The sequence below is a fragment of the Sphaeramia orbicularis genome, chromosome 13 (genome assembly GCF_902148855.1).
Source record: "Sphaeramia orbicularis chromosome 13, fSphaOr1.1, whole genome shotgun sequence".
In the NCBI taxonomy this organism is placed as follows: domain Eukaryota; kingdom Metazoa; phylum Chordata; class Actinopteri; order Kurtiformes; family Apogonidae; genus Sphaeramia; species Sphaeramia orbicularis.
The window spans coordinates 35,598,405-35,614,262 of record NC_043969.1 but is presented as its reverse complement, the minus strand read 5'-3'; the positions used below and the strand labels follow the sequence as shown (position 1 = coordinate 35,614,262).

At 37.0% G+C, this 15,858-nt stretch overlaps 1 protein-coding gene across 1 annotated transcript in view; it reads right to left on the bottom strand.

Annotated features, from left to right (window-relative positions):
- Positions 1-9,261, bottom strand: part of urb1 (URB1 ribosome biogenesis homolog) — a 29,351-nt gene extending 20,090 nt beyond the window's left edge. Inside the window, 11 exon segments of the mRNA XM_030152695.1 lie at positions 1,195-1,368; positions 1,454-1,591; positions 2,402-2,597; positions 3,324-3,454; positions 3,563-3,688; positions 5,415-5,500; positions 5,676-5,772; positions 5,860-5,986; positions 6,076-6,227; positions 8,737-8,876; positions 9,024-9,261. Of these exon segments, the coding sequence (XP_030008555.1) occupies positions 1,195-1,368; positions 1,454-1,591; positions 2,402-2,597; positions 3,324-3,454; positions 3,563-3,688; positions 5,415-5,500; positions 5,676-5,772; positions 5,860-5,986; positions 6,076-6,227; positions 8,737-8,876; positions 9,024-9,150 (1,494 nt within the window). The 5' untranslated portion in view covers positions 9,151-9,261.
- Positions 9,262-15,858: the final 6,597 nt, after the last annotated feature.

The window sequence follows — 15,858 nt, the reverse complement described above, 5'->3', positions numbered from 1 at the left end:
GCGTGACAGAACGTCAGCCAATGAGAGAGCAGCATCACAGATCGTCAGCCAATGAGAGAGCAGCGTCACAGAACGCCAGCCAATGGGAGCGCAGCGTCACAGAATGCCAGCCAATGGCAGCGCAGCGTCACAGAACGCCAGCCAATGGGAGCGCAGGGTCACAGAACGCCAGCCAGTGAGAGCGCAGCGTCACAGAACGCCAGCCAATGGGATCGCAGCGTCACAGAACGCCAGCCAATGAGAGCGCAGCGTCACAGAACGCCAGCCAATGGGAACACAGCGTCACGGAACGCCAGCCAATGAGAGCGCAGCGTCACAGAACGCCAGCCAATGGGATCGCAGCGTCACAGAACGCCAGCCAATGAGATCGCAGCGTCCCAGAACGTCAGCCAATGAGAGCGCAGCGTCACAGAACGCCAGCCAATGAAATCGCAGCGTCACAGAACGCTAGCCAATGAGAGTGAAGCGTCACAGAACGCCAGCCAATGAGAGCGCATTGTCCCAGAATGCCAGCCAATGAGAGCGAAGCGTCACAGAACGCCAACCAATGGGAGCACAGCGTCACAGAACACCAGCCAATGAGAGAGAAGCATCACAGAACGCCAGCCAATGAAATCGCAGCGTCACAGAACGCCAGCCAATGAGAGAGAAGCGTCACAGAACGCCAGCCAATGAGAGCGCAGTGTCACAGAATGCCAGCCAATGAGAGTGCATTGTCCCGGAATGCCAGCCAATGAGAGAGAAGCATCACAGAAGGCCAGCCAATGAAATCGCAGCATCACAGAATGCCAGCCAATGAGAGAGAAGCGTCACAGAACGCCAGCCAATGAGAGCGCAGTGTCACAGAATGCCAGCCAATGAGAGAGAAGTGTCACAGAACGCCAACCAATGGGAGCACAGCGTCACAGAACGCCAGCCAATGAGAGAGAAGCATCACAGAACACCAGCCAATGAAATCGCAGCGTCACAGAACGCCAGCCAATGAGAGAGAAGCGTCACAGAACGCCAGCCAATGAGAGCGCAGTGTCACAGAATGCCAGCCAATGAGACAGAAGTGTCACAGAACGTCAGCCAATGAGAGAGAAGCGTCACAGAATGTCAGCCAATGAAAGTGCAGCACCACAGAACATCAGCCAATGAGAACCTTGAATAAAGGTTATTCTATTCTACTTCTTAACCCATTGGGGAGCTCACCTTGCTGAGCGTCTCCCTGTACTGCTGCACCAGGTCTTCCATCATGTCCTGAGTGAACACATCGGAACTGTGCCACTCAGACTTATCCAAAAGATACTCCATGTTCTTGTTGGCTTTTTTCAAGATGAAGTTCATCATGGACAGAGTTGTGAGCTGCACTGCTGTGTTGGTAATCTGTCAGATAAAAAAAGGACACATATTGAAACATACAGTCAAGTGTTTTGTACTACTACAGGTTTAGCTTTACTTAATCACTCACAGTGAGGCCCTGTGTGAAGAAGACCTTGTTGCAGACTGGAGGAAGAGATACGACCATAATCATGGAGAGCAGCCGTGGAAGAGGGATGGCCTCATGAGCATGGAAAACTGTGGAAATCTCCGGCTGTGCCTCATAGATCTGACACATAATGTACAGCAGAAAATTAATCACTTTAAAGTAATAAGAAATATTTCAGGGTTTCTGCTAGGAATGCTCAGATATCGGCAAAAAACTGGTATCAGCACAAAAGCTGAAATTTCCGCAGTTTATCTTTTGCGTTATATTAAAGGTTATTTCAGAAATGTGTATGATTGTGACCATAATGAGATGAAGGAGCATAAAGACTTTAGAACAGCTTAGTTAGCTGATTATGTAAATGTAATGAAGATTTATTTGATTTATTTATTTGATTAACTGGTATAAAATATGCCTAAGTTGTGTGATCCTCTGTGTCTTTTATTTATTTTTATTTATTTTATTACTTTTAACTATTTGATTTTATTGTTTTATTTATAACGTTGTAATTTTATGCACTTACTGATTGTTTCTCATGTATTTTTCATTCTTTTTATGATTTGCAGCATTTTAGAAACATTCTTGTTTAAATGTGCTATATAAATAAAGTGGATTGGACTGGATAAAAGGGGGCATAAATAACAAAAATATTACACACAAACAAAAACAACATTAGGGGCATCAGAGATCAGCACATCCCTAGTTTCTAAGGGGTTCGGTAAAATAAATAAGACTTTTTAAGAGCATTACAAAAGCAATTTAAGACAAAAGAAAGCAATTTTACAACTGGTCAAAAGTCATACTTAAAATACTTTAAGCCCAACAAATGAAATCACTGGGTTTCTGTGTTTTTAAGATGTAATAATATATGCCAACTTACATAAAAGAGGAAGTCACATGAAATATATATATTTATTTATTTATTTATTTAACCTTTTTAAGCAGCTTGACATTGTCCTGCCAAGCAGTTTTGAGGCGTGGTGTGTATGAAAATTGCGTCTCCTTGAAATATCTGGACAGAATGTCAGGGCTGGCTTTAAGTATGTTAACCACCAGATCTGCCACCAGTTCATCATCTGTGGCTTGTTTCAATCCAACCAAGAACTGCAGCAGGACAATATTTCCAGCTCTGTAAAGAAAAACAAAACAAAATCTTAGACGTGCAATCAGCTGGTAAATCTATGTAGAGTTTTCTGGTATGACTTCACCTACTTCAACGTGATGAAGGCCACAAATTTAGAGTGAAATGAAGTTATTAGGGGTGTAAGAGAATATCAGTTCTGCAGTATATCGCAATATTTCATTTCACAATACTGTATCGATATTAAAAATTACTGTATCAATATTTTTAGGTATTTATTCAAATGCAGATATTGTGCATTTTTTGTTTATATTTCATTTTTTATTATTTAACACTCTTTTATTAAATGTTAGTTCCTTTGTTGAGAATGCGCAAAAATAATGTTATGATGTTAGTTATGAACTAATAGAATATGTAATGTCTGTAATGTCTGTAAAACATAATTTAAGTTTTAACACAGGAACATTTTGTGATATAGCATTAGATCCTGTTGTGATCAAATAAAAATGTGTTTAGTATTTGTGCTTATTTCTGGTGTAATTCAATTCAAGGAAATAATCATTAAAAAAAAAGAAACAAACAAAAAATTGTCTTTTTAACAGTATCATGTTATATCACGATATATCGTATCGTGATCATAGTATTGTGATTTGTATCGTGTCACCAGATTCTTGCCAATACACACCCCTAGTTGTTATATACGATAAGTGCTGCTGGAGTTCTTGACGTCTTTGCATTTAGGAAATCTGAGGTGAAATAATGCTGATTACATACCTGCCAACTGTTCCAAAGCTGGCATCATGAAAGCTGATACCATGTTTACGAGAGCAACACAGGTCTAGAAGGAAGTTGTGGACGAGATCACGAACAAGTGCTGCCCCGCTGAGCTGCGAGTCTGCAGTCATCTAAAAAAAAAAAAAAAAAAAAAACAAATGACAAACTTCAGTCCCAATGGGTGAAAAGCAAAGCCGGTGACAGAAGTTTTGTATGAATGAAAAAAAAAAGAAACTCACGTCTTCATTATCAGTGGTCGCATCCTCGATCCCACTCCATTTATAAAGAGACGCTAAACTGGACAATACAGCAGGTGTGAAAAAACGCACCTTCTGAGTTTTACTAATGGCCTTGTTTAGGACAACCTGCAACATGAAGAAAAACGCATATCAATAAAACAAGCTTCATAAGTAATACATAGATAGATGTACTTGATTTATCCCAAACTGGGGATATAATAGTGTAGCAGCAGCATGACACACATTCAATAACAATAGAGTACCACAGCAAACACAAGCGCAAACACTAAACACTATACATAATAAACTAGAAAACCACTCGGAGAGCGCAGACCTCCACCAAGGCAGATCAGTGCCCCCACCACCACCAAAATTTTATCATTTGTTCCTTGTGCCAGTATCAACATTTCCAGAAATTTTCATCCAAATCCGTCCATAACTTTTTGAGTTATCTTGCACACGGACAGACAGACAAACAAACCAATGCAGACAAAAACATACCCTTAGAGAAGGTAATTATAAGTAAAAAAAAGTTCTGGGTAGAATGTGGATAATAACTGTAATGTGGTCAAATAGAACTGTAAGATGCAAAACAGGTTGTAATATTCAAAATGAGAAGGTGCAAAATAAGTATGAACACATGGGTAATGTTTTTTCTTGTTTTTTGCCTTTTTTGTTTGGGTTTTTTTTTGTGTGTGTGTGTGTGTCGATTTGTTTATGTTTTGTTTGATCGCTGTTGTTCACTTTGTCTTATTGCTTACTTCATTGTGTATTCATTTTGTGTTGCCTTCAAGGATGTATGTATTTATTTATTTGTTTTTTTTATTTTTCTGGTATGTCAATATAGGTGTGTTTGTACGTGTATGTGCATGTGAAGATGATAAGTGAGGTTAACTGATCTAAGGGATTTCATTACCTCCGCCAAGGAGGTTATGTTTTTGCCAGGGTTTGTTTGTTTGTTTGTTTGTCTGTCTGTTTGTTTGTTTGTTTGTCTGTCCGTTAGTGTGCAACATAACTCAAAAAGTTATGGACAGATTTGGATGAAATTTTCAGGGTTTGTTGGAAATGGGATAAGGAAGAAATGATTACATTTTGGTGGTGATCGGGGGTGGGGTGGGCCCACGGGGGGGGGCCACTGATCATTAGTGTGCAACATAACTCAAAAAGTTATGGACAGATTTGGATGAAATTTTCAGGGTTTGTTGGAAATGGGATGAGGAAGAAATGATTAAATTTTGGTGGTGATCGGGGGTGGGGGGGCCCACGACAGGGGGCCACTGATCGTTAGTGTGCAGCATAACTCAAAAAGTTATGGACAGATTTGGATGAAATTTTCAGGGTTTGTTGGAAATGGGATAAGGAAGAAATTATTAAATTTTGGTGGTGATCGGGGGTGGGGGGGCCCACAGGGGGGGCCACTGATCAGCCTTGGCGGAGGTCTGCGCTCTCCGAGTGCTTCTAGTTTTTTATATATTATGCTGATAGGAAGCTAAACGATAGACTGTTGTGTGGAGAAGGTTATATATACTTCATACACAATATACTACTATATATACTAAATAAGTTATACTTCCTGCCACTCCTTTTCAAATATGCAAATGAAGTCATACTTTGTTTTCATGTATATGTATAGGTTTTTGTTTGTTCATTTTGTTTTCTTATAATCTGTTTCATTTATAAGGACTAAAGAGGATTATTTTGTTTTGTTGCATATTTGAAATAAACTAAGCTAAACTAAACTAAACTAAAATATTCAAATGCAAAAAGATTTATGACCAGAAAGATCCGACAGAGGTGAGTTATTATAGAGTGAGATGTAAACTGTTTACAGTTAGGTGCACACTTGACTTACTCTAGACTTCAGTGTGGACAAAATCAAATTGACAATGGACATCCGGTCCTCTTTTAGGCCAGTGTTCAGGATCTCTGGCAGAAGCTCTGAAAAAGCAAATTGTTACGTCATCAACAGCATATTTCTGAAGCGTATTTGCTCAGCATTACTCTGTATTGTTAAGATGCTGTATTTGCTTTGTAAGAATTGATCTCAAACATAAAATTAATCAACAAACATGTACGTACTGCAATAAACTGTTGTAACTGTTCTAATTCTTACCTTTGATTTCTAATATATGTCCAATTGTAGCATTGTCTCCAGAGACCAAAAAGGACAACACAAACTGGACAAAAGCCATGCGGACATCAGGTCTTCCCTAAAAAGGTAATGTGATACAGGTTGAGTGGAGGATAATTTAGCACAAACGTTAAAAGCTGAGACTTTTTGAGGCTCTGTTTCTCACCCTTTTGTCCTTTCTTCTTGCTAGTCCTGACAGTGCCTTGATGTAAATGTGACTGAAGACCTCTCTGGCAGCTTCTGGACCTTGAGACACTAAGGCGGACAAGAAACTGAGGCACTGACGCACAAACCTGAGAATAACAGAGTACAAAACATCAGAGACAGAGGGACCAGGGTGCTGACTTCCATGCTTCGGACTGACTGATTTATTTATACAAACCTGTGATTCTCAGAGTGGAAAGAACTGTGAAGACACTTCATGTAGCTAGAAACAGTCTTTTTCACAATGGCGTTGCCGACCATGTTAAAGTGTGACAGGTCACTGGCTGTTCTTAGAAGGATCATCTCCAGACTCTCGAAAATCAGCATCATCTGGACAGAGAGAAGATTGGATCAGTCACATCCAGAGGAGACTGAAGTGTCTGGTACATTCATTGTGACCACTAACAGGAGAAGTGGTAATAATATTGATTATTTCATTACATTAGCACCTTTCAATGGGTTGGATATATTAGGCAGTTAGTGAATATTTAGTCCTCAAAACTGATGTGTTGGAAGCAGCAAAGTAAGGAACATTAGGAACTGAGTGACTTTGACCAGGTCCAGATTGTAATGGTGATGATGATGACTAGGTCAGAACATCTCCACAACTGTAGGTCTTGTTGGGTGTTCCTGGTCTGCAGTGGTTAGTATCAAGGTTATTATTGTTAACGAAAACTAACGAAATGACAAAAACTAGAATTGAAAAAAACATTTTCATGAACTGAAACAAATAAAAACTATAAATAAAAGAAAAATTAACGACTGAAACTGTATTGTGTGCTTACAAAACTAACTAAAACGTATAAAAATTAGGGATAAAATTCCCTTTGTGTTCCTCTTTGTCAATGTCGGACTGATATGAAATCAATTTATTTCACTCGAGCAATTTCAGCTGGCAGCACCATATGGCACTTCACGGTCCGTCACTTGTCATTTAGAGTCGTCTTCTCATCCCCACTCTACCTGGAAACATGAAGACTAAAGTTGGGAGAAAGCAGCAGAGTCCTGTATGGGATTTCTTTAAATACGACAGCGAAGAAGAAAAAGATATTAAAAAAAAAAACTAAACTAAAACTAAGCATTTAGAAAAACAAAAAATAATGAAAAATATCAAACCAGCTCTAAAAACTGAATTACTCATTCATTCATTCATTTTCTGAACCTGCTTTATCCTCACTAGGGTCATGAGGGTCGCTGGAGCCTATCCCAGCTACTTATGGGTGAAGGTGGGGTACACCCTGGACATGTCGCCAGTTCATCGCAGGGCTGACACAGAGACAAACAATCACTCTCACATTCACACCTATGGGCAATTTAGAAAACTGAATTAGAGGGGAAAACAAAGTCAAAACTTGATAAAACTAAACTATAATGAAAAACTCTAAACTAATATAACTAGTTAGTACTGACCAAAAATGGACTAAGGATGGACATCCCAATCTCAGGACTATTGAGCATCTGTCAGATGTGTTGGACAAAATAATCTGATCCATGTTGGTCCACCTCTCTACTTCCAGGACTTCAGGGATCAGCTGTTAAGTCTTGGCCCAGATACCACAGCACACCTTCAGAGGTCTGGTGGAGTCTAGGCCTCAGGTCAGAGCTGTTTTAGTGGAAAAAGGTGAACCTACACAATACTAGACAGGTGGTAATAATGTTCTGTTCCCATATATACTTGATTAGTTATGATCCTGTTCTTTGGATTCTTTTGGTAGGTACTACATACTTTACACTGGGAACAAATGTTCTGACCAAGTGACTTCATCACTATTTTCATCTTGTCAAAGACACTCAGATCCATAGTTTTGACATTTTTGCTGTGTCTAACACATTAACTTTCAGGTCTACATGTTCACTTGATGCCTTATACATCCCACCCACTGGCAGGTCCAGTTGTAATGAGATAATCAAAATTAATACAACTTTGTCTGTCAGTGGTCATAATGTTACGCCTGGTCAGTGTATACAGTACAATAACACAGGTTTAGTTGTCAGTTAATAGTTAACAGTTAATAACGATACCATACTTGATACAATACATGATATAATATCTGTTTTTGTCTTGTCTTACTTGTTGTCAAGTCTCTCACATGTTTTATATTTTCAACAACAACCACTTAGCTGGCTTGTCCCACTATCTTGTCTTATGTCTGTTTTGTCCCACTGTCTTGTAGAATAGAATAGAATGTCTTTATTGTCATTTTACAGGTACAATGACATTTGTCCCGTCCTGTCCCTGTTCACTGTCATCTGTGTGAGTCCTCCCTCTATGTATATGTATATGTAACATGTGAATATGAAGTTGAAAATTGTTGCTTAACCTCCTAAGACCCAGAAAATGTCAACAAAGTACAAGCTTTGTTTGTTTTTTGTTTTTTTTATCAAATAAGTGCCTATATTGGAAACATCATGATGCAACAGTTTTTTCAGATGCAGATTTTAAAATTTTTATGTGATGTCCTTTGTGGTGGACAGTTTTCTTTTCTTTATTTTTTTGTATAAAGTTGTGAAACTCTTGTCAGCTGGGTCTTAGGAGGTTAAACATAAGCTGTAATTAAGCATACAGTTGACCTCTGAAGAGGGGTGGTGGTTTAAGAAAACAAAAACCAAAAAAACATGATACAATACACATGAAATGTATTTGTGTACATGCAGCCAACTGTAAAATAGAAAAAAAAAACAAACACATGCAACACACAAAATAAAAAGCACATACATAGCCTATAGCCTACACATAAAAGTAGTTCTAGTATGTACAAACAATTTACAGTAGTGCAGATAAATATTATACTTACAAAACCGTTTTGTGGTTAAGAATGACACATTTTCTTCAGCTCACCTCACTTTCCGCTTGCTTCTCTCCCTCGAGCAACTTGAAAATTTCTGTACATTCCATTGAAATTTTAATATATCCTTCCACCACATCATATAAGCCGGTGCATGGCAGCTTCTTTGCAGTGGATATGAAAGTCTCCAGTCCTACAGGCGGAAAAAAGGAATGAAAATGAATAAGGAAGTAAAACGAAGAAGCGTACAGTGACAAAAATGCACCAAAGAACACAAGAAGGGCGTGACATTGGTATCATTTCAGAGGAATAAATCCCTCTTTATGCTTTATAGACTGACCCTTCATGGCTGTGGTCGGATCCTTCAACAGTCCCTTAAAAACCGTCCCGTTGAACTCCGGATATTTCTCTTTTTTCACTGGCAGGTTTGACTCCGCCGAGTCTTCGCTAACACGCTTTTTACCCATTTTATTTGCCAACTAAAAAACTAATATGTTCAACTTTTACTATCGTATCCCTTCCATACATGTACCGCTAAGTTCTACTGCAGTCCCACACGTTTCCACGTTGAGGTGTAAACAGACATCTGTCCCATCGAAATTATGGTCCGGTCGGAAACATTAACTGTTGTACTTCAGTTCCGACTAAACAGAGTGAAACTGTTTCCTATTGATTGTAACTCGAAAGCTGAAGTTATATCACTACTACATAAATATTGAAATAGTTAGAAGCTTTTATAATATGTATTTAGGATTTTTCTAATTCTGAACTGAGAAAATCTATATTCTTTATTGAAAGTGATACTGGCAGGTATATGAGCCTGATCCTGGACTTTTAGATGTAGATACAGATGTTTTGTTTTACTTTTAGTTCAGTTTTTCCTTAGTTTTATCTTAGTTTATGTATTACATAGACAAACTGACTCATTTTAGTTCTTCTTTGTTATGGTTTTAACCTTGTTTATACAACTTGATTAGTTTTAGTTCAGTCTATCTTTAGTTTTATTCACTGTGCGAGCTTAATATATCATGTTTAAATTCAGTTTTGCTGTAGTTTTAATTTCAGTTTTATTCTGATTAATGACTAGTTAATGACTAGTTTGAGCTCTGAATCACTTAAGTTTTCATTTTAGTTTTATTTAGATGAATTCACATGTTTATGTTCAGTATTTCTTTAGCTTTGGTCTTGGATTGATTTTTATTAAATGCATTATTGTATTTAGATTAATTAACAAGTTTTAATTCAGTTTTCCTCATCTTTAACTTTAGTTTCAATCTTAGTTTCAGCTTTTTTTTAAACGAACCAATTTATTTAAGTTCAATTTTGCCCAGTGAGTCAGTTTGACTTTTATTTTTGATTAACAGTTTATCTCAGTTCAGTTTTGCTTCAGTTTTCATCATAGTTTGAGTTTTATTTAGATTACATGACTAATTTAAAATCTGTTTTCTTTTAGTGTTAATCTCAGTTTAAGAAATTAATTTAAATTGACTTTTCCTTAAGTTTTATTCTTAGAGTTTTATTTAATTAATTGGCTAATCTAAGTTCAGTTTTGTTTTTTGTTTTGGTCATGGTCTGAGTTTTATTGAGATTCACTAAACTGAGTTCTTGATATTTCATTAACTGAACAGGAAAACAAGCATCGACATCCACTGTCGGTTATCAAACTCCATAGGTTTTACTCGTGAATTAATGTTGCAGAAGATGACAGTGTTTCCAGGTTCACTACACTCACTACTAACCTCTGAACGTCCAAATATCGTGAACGATATTAAATTGCACATTTAAGTGCAAAGCAAAATAAACACTGCAGCGATGGTCTTAGCATTTGTTGCAATGACACTGTCAGACAACCAGTAACCTAACAGTATATACAGTCATGGAAAAAATTATTAAACCACCCCTTGTTTTCTTCCATTTCTTGTTCATTTTAATGCCTGGTACAACTAAAGGTACATTTGTTTGGACAAATATAATGATAACAACAAAAATAGCCCATAAAAGTTTAATTTCAGAGCTGATATCTATCCATTTTCCATGCTTTCTTGATAATAACCAAAATTACTTCAGTTCTTACATCAATATCTATGGCATTGTACTGACAAAAACAGTGCTTTTCGGCATTCCATGTTTTCTTTTCTCTCTGTTTTAGTTACATGATACACACAGGAGTTAGTACTTGATTGCATAACCATTGTTTTTGATGACTTTTGATGGTCTAAAATTTTTTTCCGCAACTGTAAATTAAGGAAAGATTAGTGCAATACAATATCTGGCAGTTGATTTAAATAAATAAATAAATAAATAAATAAATAAACACTACCAGGCAAAAGTTTGGACTCACCTTCTTATTTAAATGACATGAGATGGACCACAGATGGCCAACAAGTGCTCAGTATCATTTGGAACTCCTTCCAGACCAAGGTTATAATAGTTTTGGATTTTTAATTATAGTTTAGTTTTAATTAGTTTTGACTTTTTTTTCTCTTATTCAGTTAGTTTTAATTAGTTTTTAGAGCAGGTTTGTTAGTTTTTATTAGTTATCGTTTTTTTTCTGAATGCTTAGTTTTAGTTTAGTTTAGTTTTAGTATTAGTTTTAGTTATTTCATATATTTTATCTTCCTCATCATCCTATTCAAAGAAATTAGTGAGGCGCGGATATGGGCTACCCAGGACACTTTATTTGGGGGTCGGGTTAGGGCGGCTCATGGACTGAGCAGAGACACAATGTACCGTACAATGTATAAATTCCCTACAGCAGGTTGAGGTGGGGTGCAATCCATACACAACGTCACTTACATGAAACAATGCGAAGATGTGCAAAGCTTGAGAGGAGATGCACAAAGCAGCCAGCAGTTAAAGCAGATAGAAACATATATAAACCAGCTAACCAGCAGTTAAAGCAGATAGAAACATATATAAACCAGCTAACCAGCAGTTAAAGCAGATAGGAACATATTATAAACCAGCTAACCAGCAGTTAAAGCAGATAGGAACATATTATAAACCAGCTAACCAGCAGTTAAAGCAGACAGAAACAGATATAAACCAGCTAACCAGCAGTTAAAGCAGACAGAAACATATATAAACCAGCTAACCAGCAGTTAAAGCAGATAGGAACCTATTATAAACCAGCTAACCAGCAGTTAAAGCAGACAGAAACAGATATAAACCAGCTAACCAGCAGTTAAAGCAGACAGAAACATATATAAACCAGCTAACCAGCAGTTAAAGCAGATAGGAACATATTATAAACCAGCTAACCAGCAGTTAAAGCAGACAGAAACAGATATAAACCAGCTAACCAGCAGTTAAAGCAGACAGAAACATATATAAACCAGCTAACCAGCAGTTAAACCAGATAGGAACCTATTATAAACCAGCTAACCAGCAGTTAAAGCAGACAGAAACATATATAAACCACTTATAAACATATATAACCCAGTTCCTCATCAGTCAACCACACCTTAGCAGATCTCTCATCTCTTAATCATCTCCAGTTCCATTATTAGCCAACTTTGCTTCAGTTCAGTTCAGCTAGCGGTTGCTAGTAACATCAAACGTTTTTTAACATTAGAACAGGTTCCATACCTCTGTAATTGGATTAGTTTTCATCCTCCTCTTTTCTCCTCTTCTAAACTGTGCAGTTCAGGGCTTGGAAGGCCTTTTCATGGTGATAAACTCTCCAGTTTTAACCTGGATGCTAGTCCTGTTTGACTCTGTCCTTTAGCTCTGCTCTGTCTCTGTCACTCACGCGCACACACACGGTACGCCAAAAAAAAAAAAAAAAACGACCCATGTATCACTACAGTAAACCCCAGACAGGACTGTGCTGCTGTGTCCCAGCTTTAGTCTGTATGTTCCAAGTAGAGTGGGGACCAGAAGACGACTGGAAACCACAAATGACCAGACATGACAGACTGTGTAGTGTCGTATGGTGTCACCAGCTCAAACTGCTGGAGCGAAATAAATTAATTTGATATCAATCCGACATTGACAGAGACGAAAACGAAGGGAATTGTATCCATAATTTTTATACGTTTTAGTTAGTTTTGTAAGCTCACAATACAGTTTCAGTTAGTTATCGTTTTTTCTTTTAATTAGAGTTTTTATTTATTTCAGTTAACGAAAATGTTATTTCAATTTTAGTTTTCGTCATTTCGTTCGTTTTCGTTAACGATAATAACCTTGTTCCAGACTTTTGGAAAACATTACAGGTGACTACCTCATGAAGCTCGTTGAGAGAATGCCAAGAATGCACAAAGCAGTAGTAAAAGCAAAATGTGGCTATTTTGAAGAATCTAAAATATAAAACATGCTTTGAGTTTTGTCACATCTTTTTAAACTACATAATTCCATATGTGTTCATTCATAGTTTTGATGCCTACAGTGAGAATCTACAATGTAAATACACATAAAAATAAAGAAAAACCAAGTGAGTCCAAACTTTTGCCTGGTAGTGTATATATATATATATATATATATATATATATATATATATATATATATATATATATATATATATATATATATATATATATATATATTTTTTTTTTTTACATATATATATTGAAATTTTGAATGTTAGAATCACAGTACATCGATACAAAAAACAACCCTTTTCACCAGTTAATCACACTCCTTGCTCTTACATTGTTTTTTAATAACATCTTTTTCACTATTATACACACCTCTTTCTTGTGAACTACATATTCCCAATAAAACCACCAAGATGATCAACATTGTCAGTTTGAAAGTCATATTTTTATCTGCACCAACAGACACAATAATTAACAACAAAAATAATCATGTTTAAGTGCCAGTTGGATTTATAGATATGCACTATCTATAGCATTGTACTGCCAAAAACAGTGCTTTTAGGCATTCCATGTTTTCTTTTCTGTCTGCTTTGATTTGATTTGATTTGATTTGATTTATTTATTTATTTCGAACATGCAAAAAAAATTAAATAAATAAAAATAAAAAATAAAACATTCAAATGGACAGAATCTATCTCCAAGCACATACAAGTCTGAATTTTGCACGGTCGAAAAGGAGTAGGAAGATGTATGAACTTATTTAATCCTACCCCTCAGTGCTTTTACACCTTTATCGCTAACTTGATAGAAGATTCAAACAATATTTTCCTAATTTTAACATCAAACCACGACAAATAGATAATGCAGTAACTGAATTACAGTTACATTACAGTAACTGAATTATATGATTATGGCAGTCCAGGTAGTCACATGATACACACAGGAGTTACGACTTGATTGCATAACCATTATTTCTGATTACTTTTGACGGTCTAATAATTTTTTCCACCACTGTATACAGTAAGAACAGCACTAGATCCAGTTGTGAGGAAATAATACCTTTGGTTGTCATTTGGTTGCATGACCAGCAGAGGTCAGGTTTTGGTCAGTAAAAGACAATCTGCTGCAACGTGGTGACAAATGAAAGTAAACCCCAACAGCAAGTGCCTGAGTCTAGTCCTTGATTCTAATTCTAGTCTATGAGCTCTTTTCCTCTAAAAGATTTTACATCAGTGTGTTTTGTGAAGATGGTGGTTGAGAGCTCAGTCAGACACGTTGGTCCTGAGTGTTAAATTAGGCTGCGATGTGATGACTATAAAGGTCACAGTATATGACTCATATCATCTCCATAGTCATCAAACCCTTCAGTGAGTCCTTGAAGCTCTATGGTTGATGGCAATTGTCACCCTGGATGAGATAACTCCCAATCAGACATGTTTCAAATGTGACCCAAACCATCCTCGCAAACATCCCAGACAGCATCACACAGATCCCCTAGGGGTAAAATATTCAAGTCTGCCTCCTGCTCTCGGAATATACCTCACATGAACTCATCCACTTGTCGACAACGTGTTGAAGGATGATTCATCTGATTATATAAATTGCAGGTAATACAACCCTACCACAATATCTCCCTCTCTGCTCTTCCTCACTGTCTGATCACATTTTACACTGATATGCAGAGTCACAAGAGAAAGATCTGCACTTGTTTTTCCTTAAATATTGCACTAATACCAGCTTGTCTTGATCATTTTTTCTGATGCTATGTTTCAGATTGCAGATATTACTTTATTCATTCTTATTGTGAATAAAGCAGCCTCTCTAACTGAAGATCCTGCTGTCCAATGCCCCAGCAATGAACCCCCTTTCAAAGCCACTTCGGATCTTTTCCTGTTGCCATCTTCATCCAAAATCCAAATCATCTGGGTCAGCTCAACATTTTCACACATGTCACGGAAAGAGCATGAATAGATGTTAATGGCTCACTTGTACCATGCGGTGCATCTGGAAGCGTCTGTATGCAGATTTTTTTTCTTTGATTCGTCGCCTTTCTGCAGCATATGTTGTCATGCGCACAGCCTCAATTTGACAAGTCTCAATTCAACTCGGCAAAACTTTCTTTAAGATATAATCATTTGGGATTCTCTGTGGGGTTTGGCCTGTCGACAGTCTGCTATTGTGTGGCATCCTTGTGATCTGGTGATCTTATTACAGCTCAGTGCTGTGCATGCTACAAAACACATCTGTCTGTGGTGCACAAACCACTGAAAGTTACTTTTAAAGGTATTTTTGGTGTAAACGTTCTAATTTGGGAAAATGTGTCTCCGCCTTTGAGACAGTACAGGCTGATCCAACTTTGTTCTAAATGGGTGTATAGCATCCTAACATCAGAATTATCATTTCACACTTTAATTAAACAGCTTCTGCTGGTGTTAACAAACTTGCTATCTCACTCTTGGTGCAAAGAAAGTGGAATTTATTAATTCCTCTATTCTTTAATATTATAGATGAGTAGCTTTTGCTGAGAGAAAATCCAAAATTGTGTGTATGGTCGTATTCCTGATGATGTACAAAAGGTTAATGTTTCCTGGCATTGGTGTTCTCATACATTTGGGCCAAATAGCCTCTTTTTTGGCATCTTCTTCACAGTAATGGTTATTCCTAATTTTTTTAAAGCCAATAAATGTCTGTGAGGCATGACAGAGTTGATTATAGTATGTCTTTGATTGTAGAGCTAGGATGTAGTATTGAAAGACCACATTGAATTAATGATTTGAAGTATCAGGATTAAAAATAAGTACAAATAAATAAATAAATTAATTAATTAAGATATTTTCTGTATGTAAGATATAGGATATA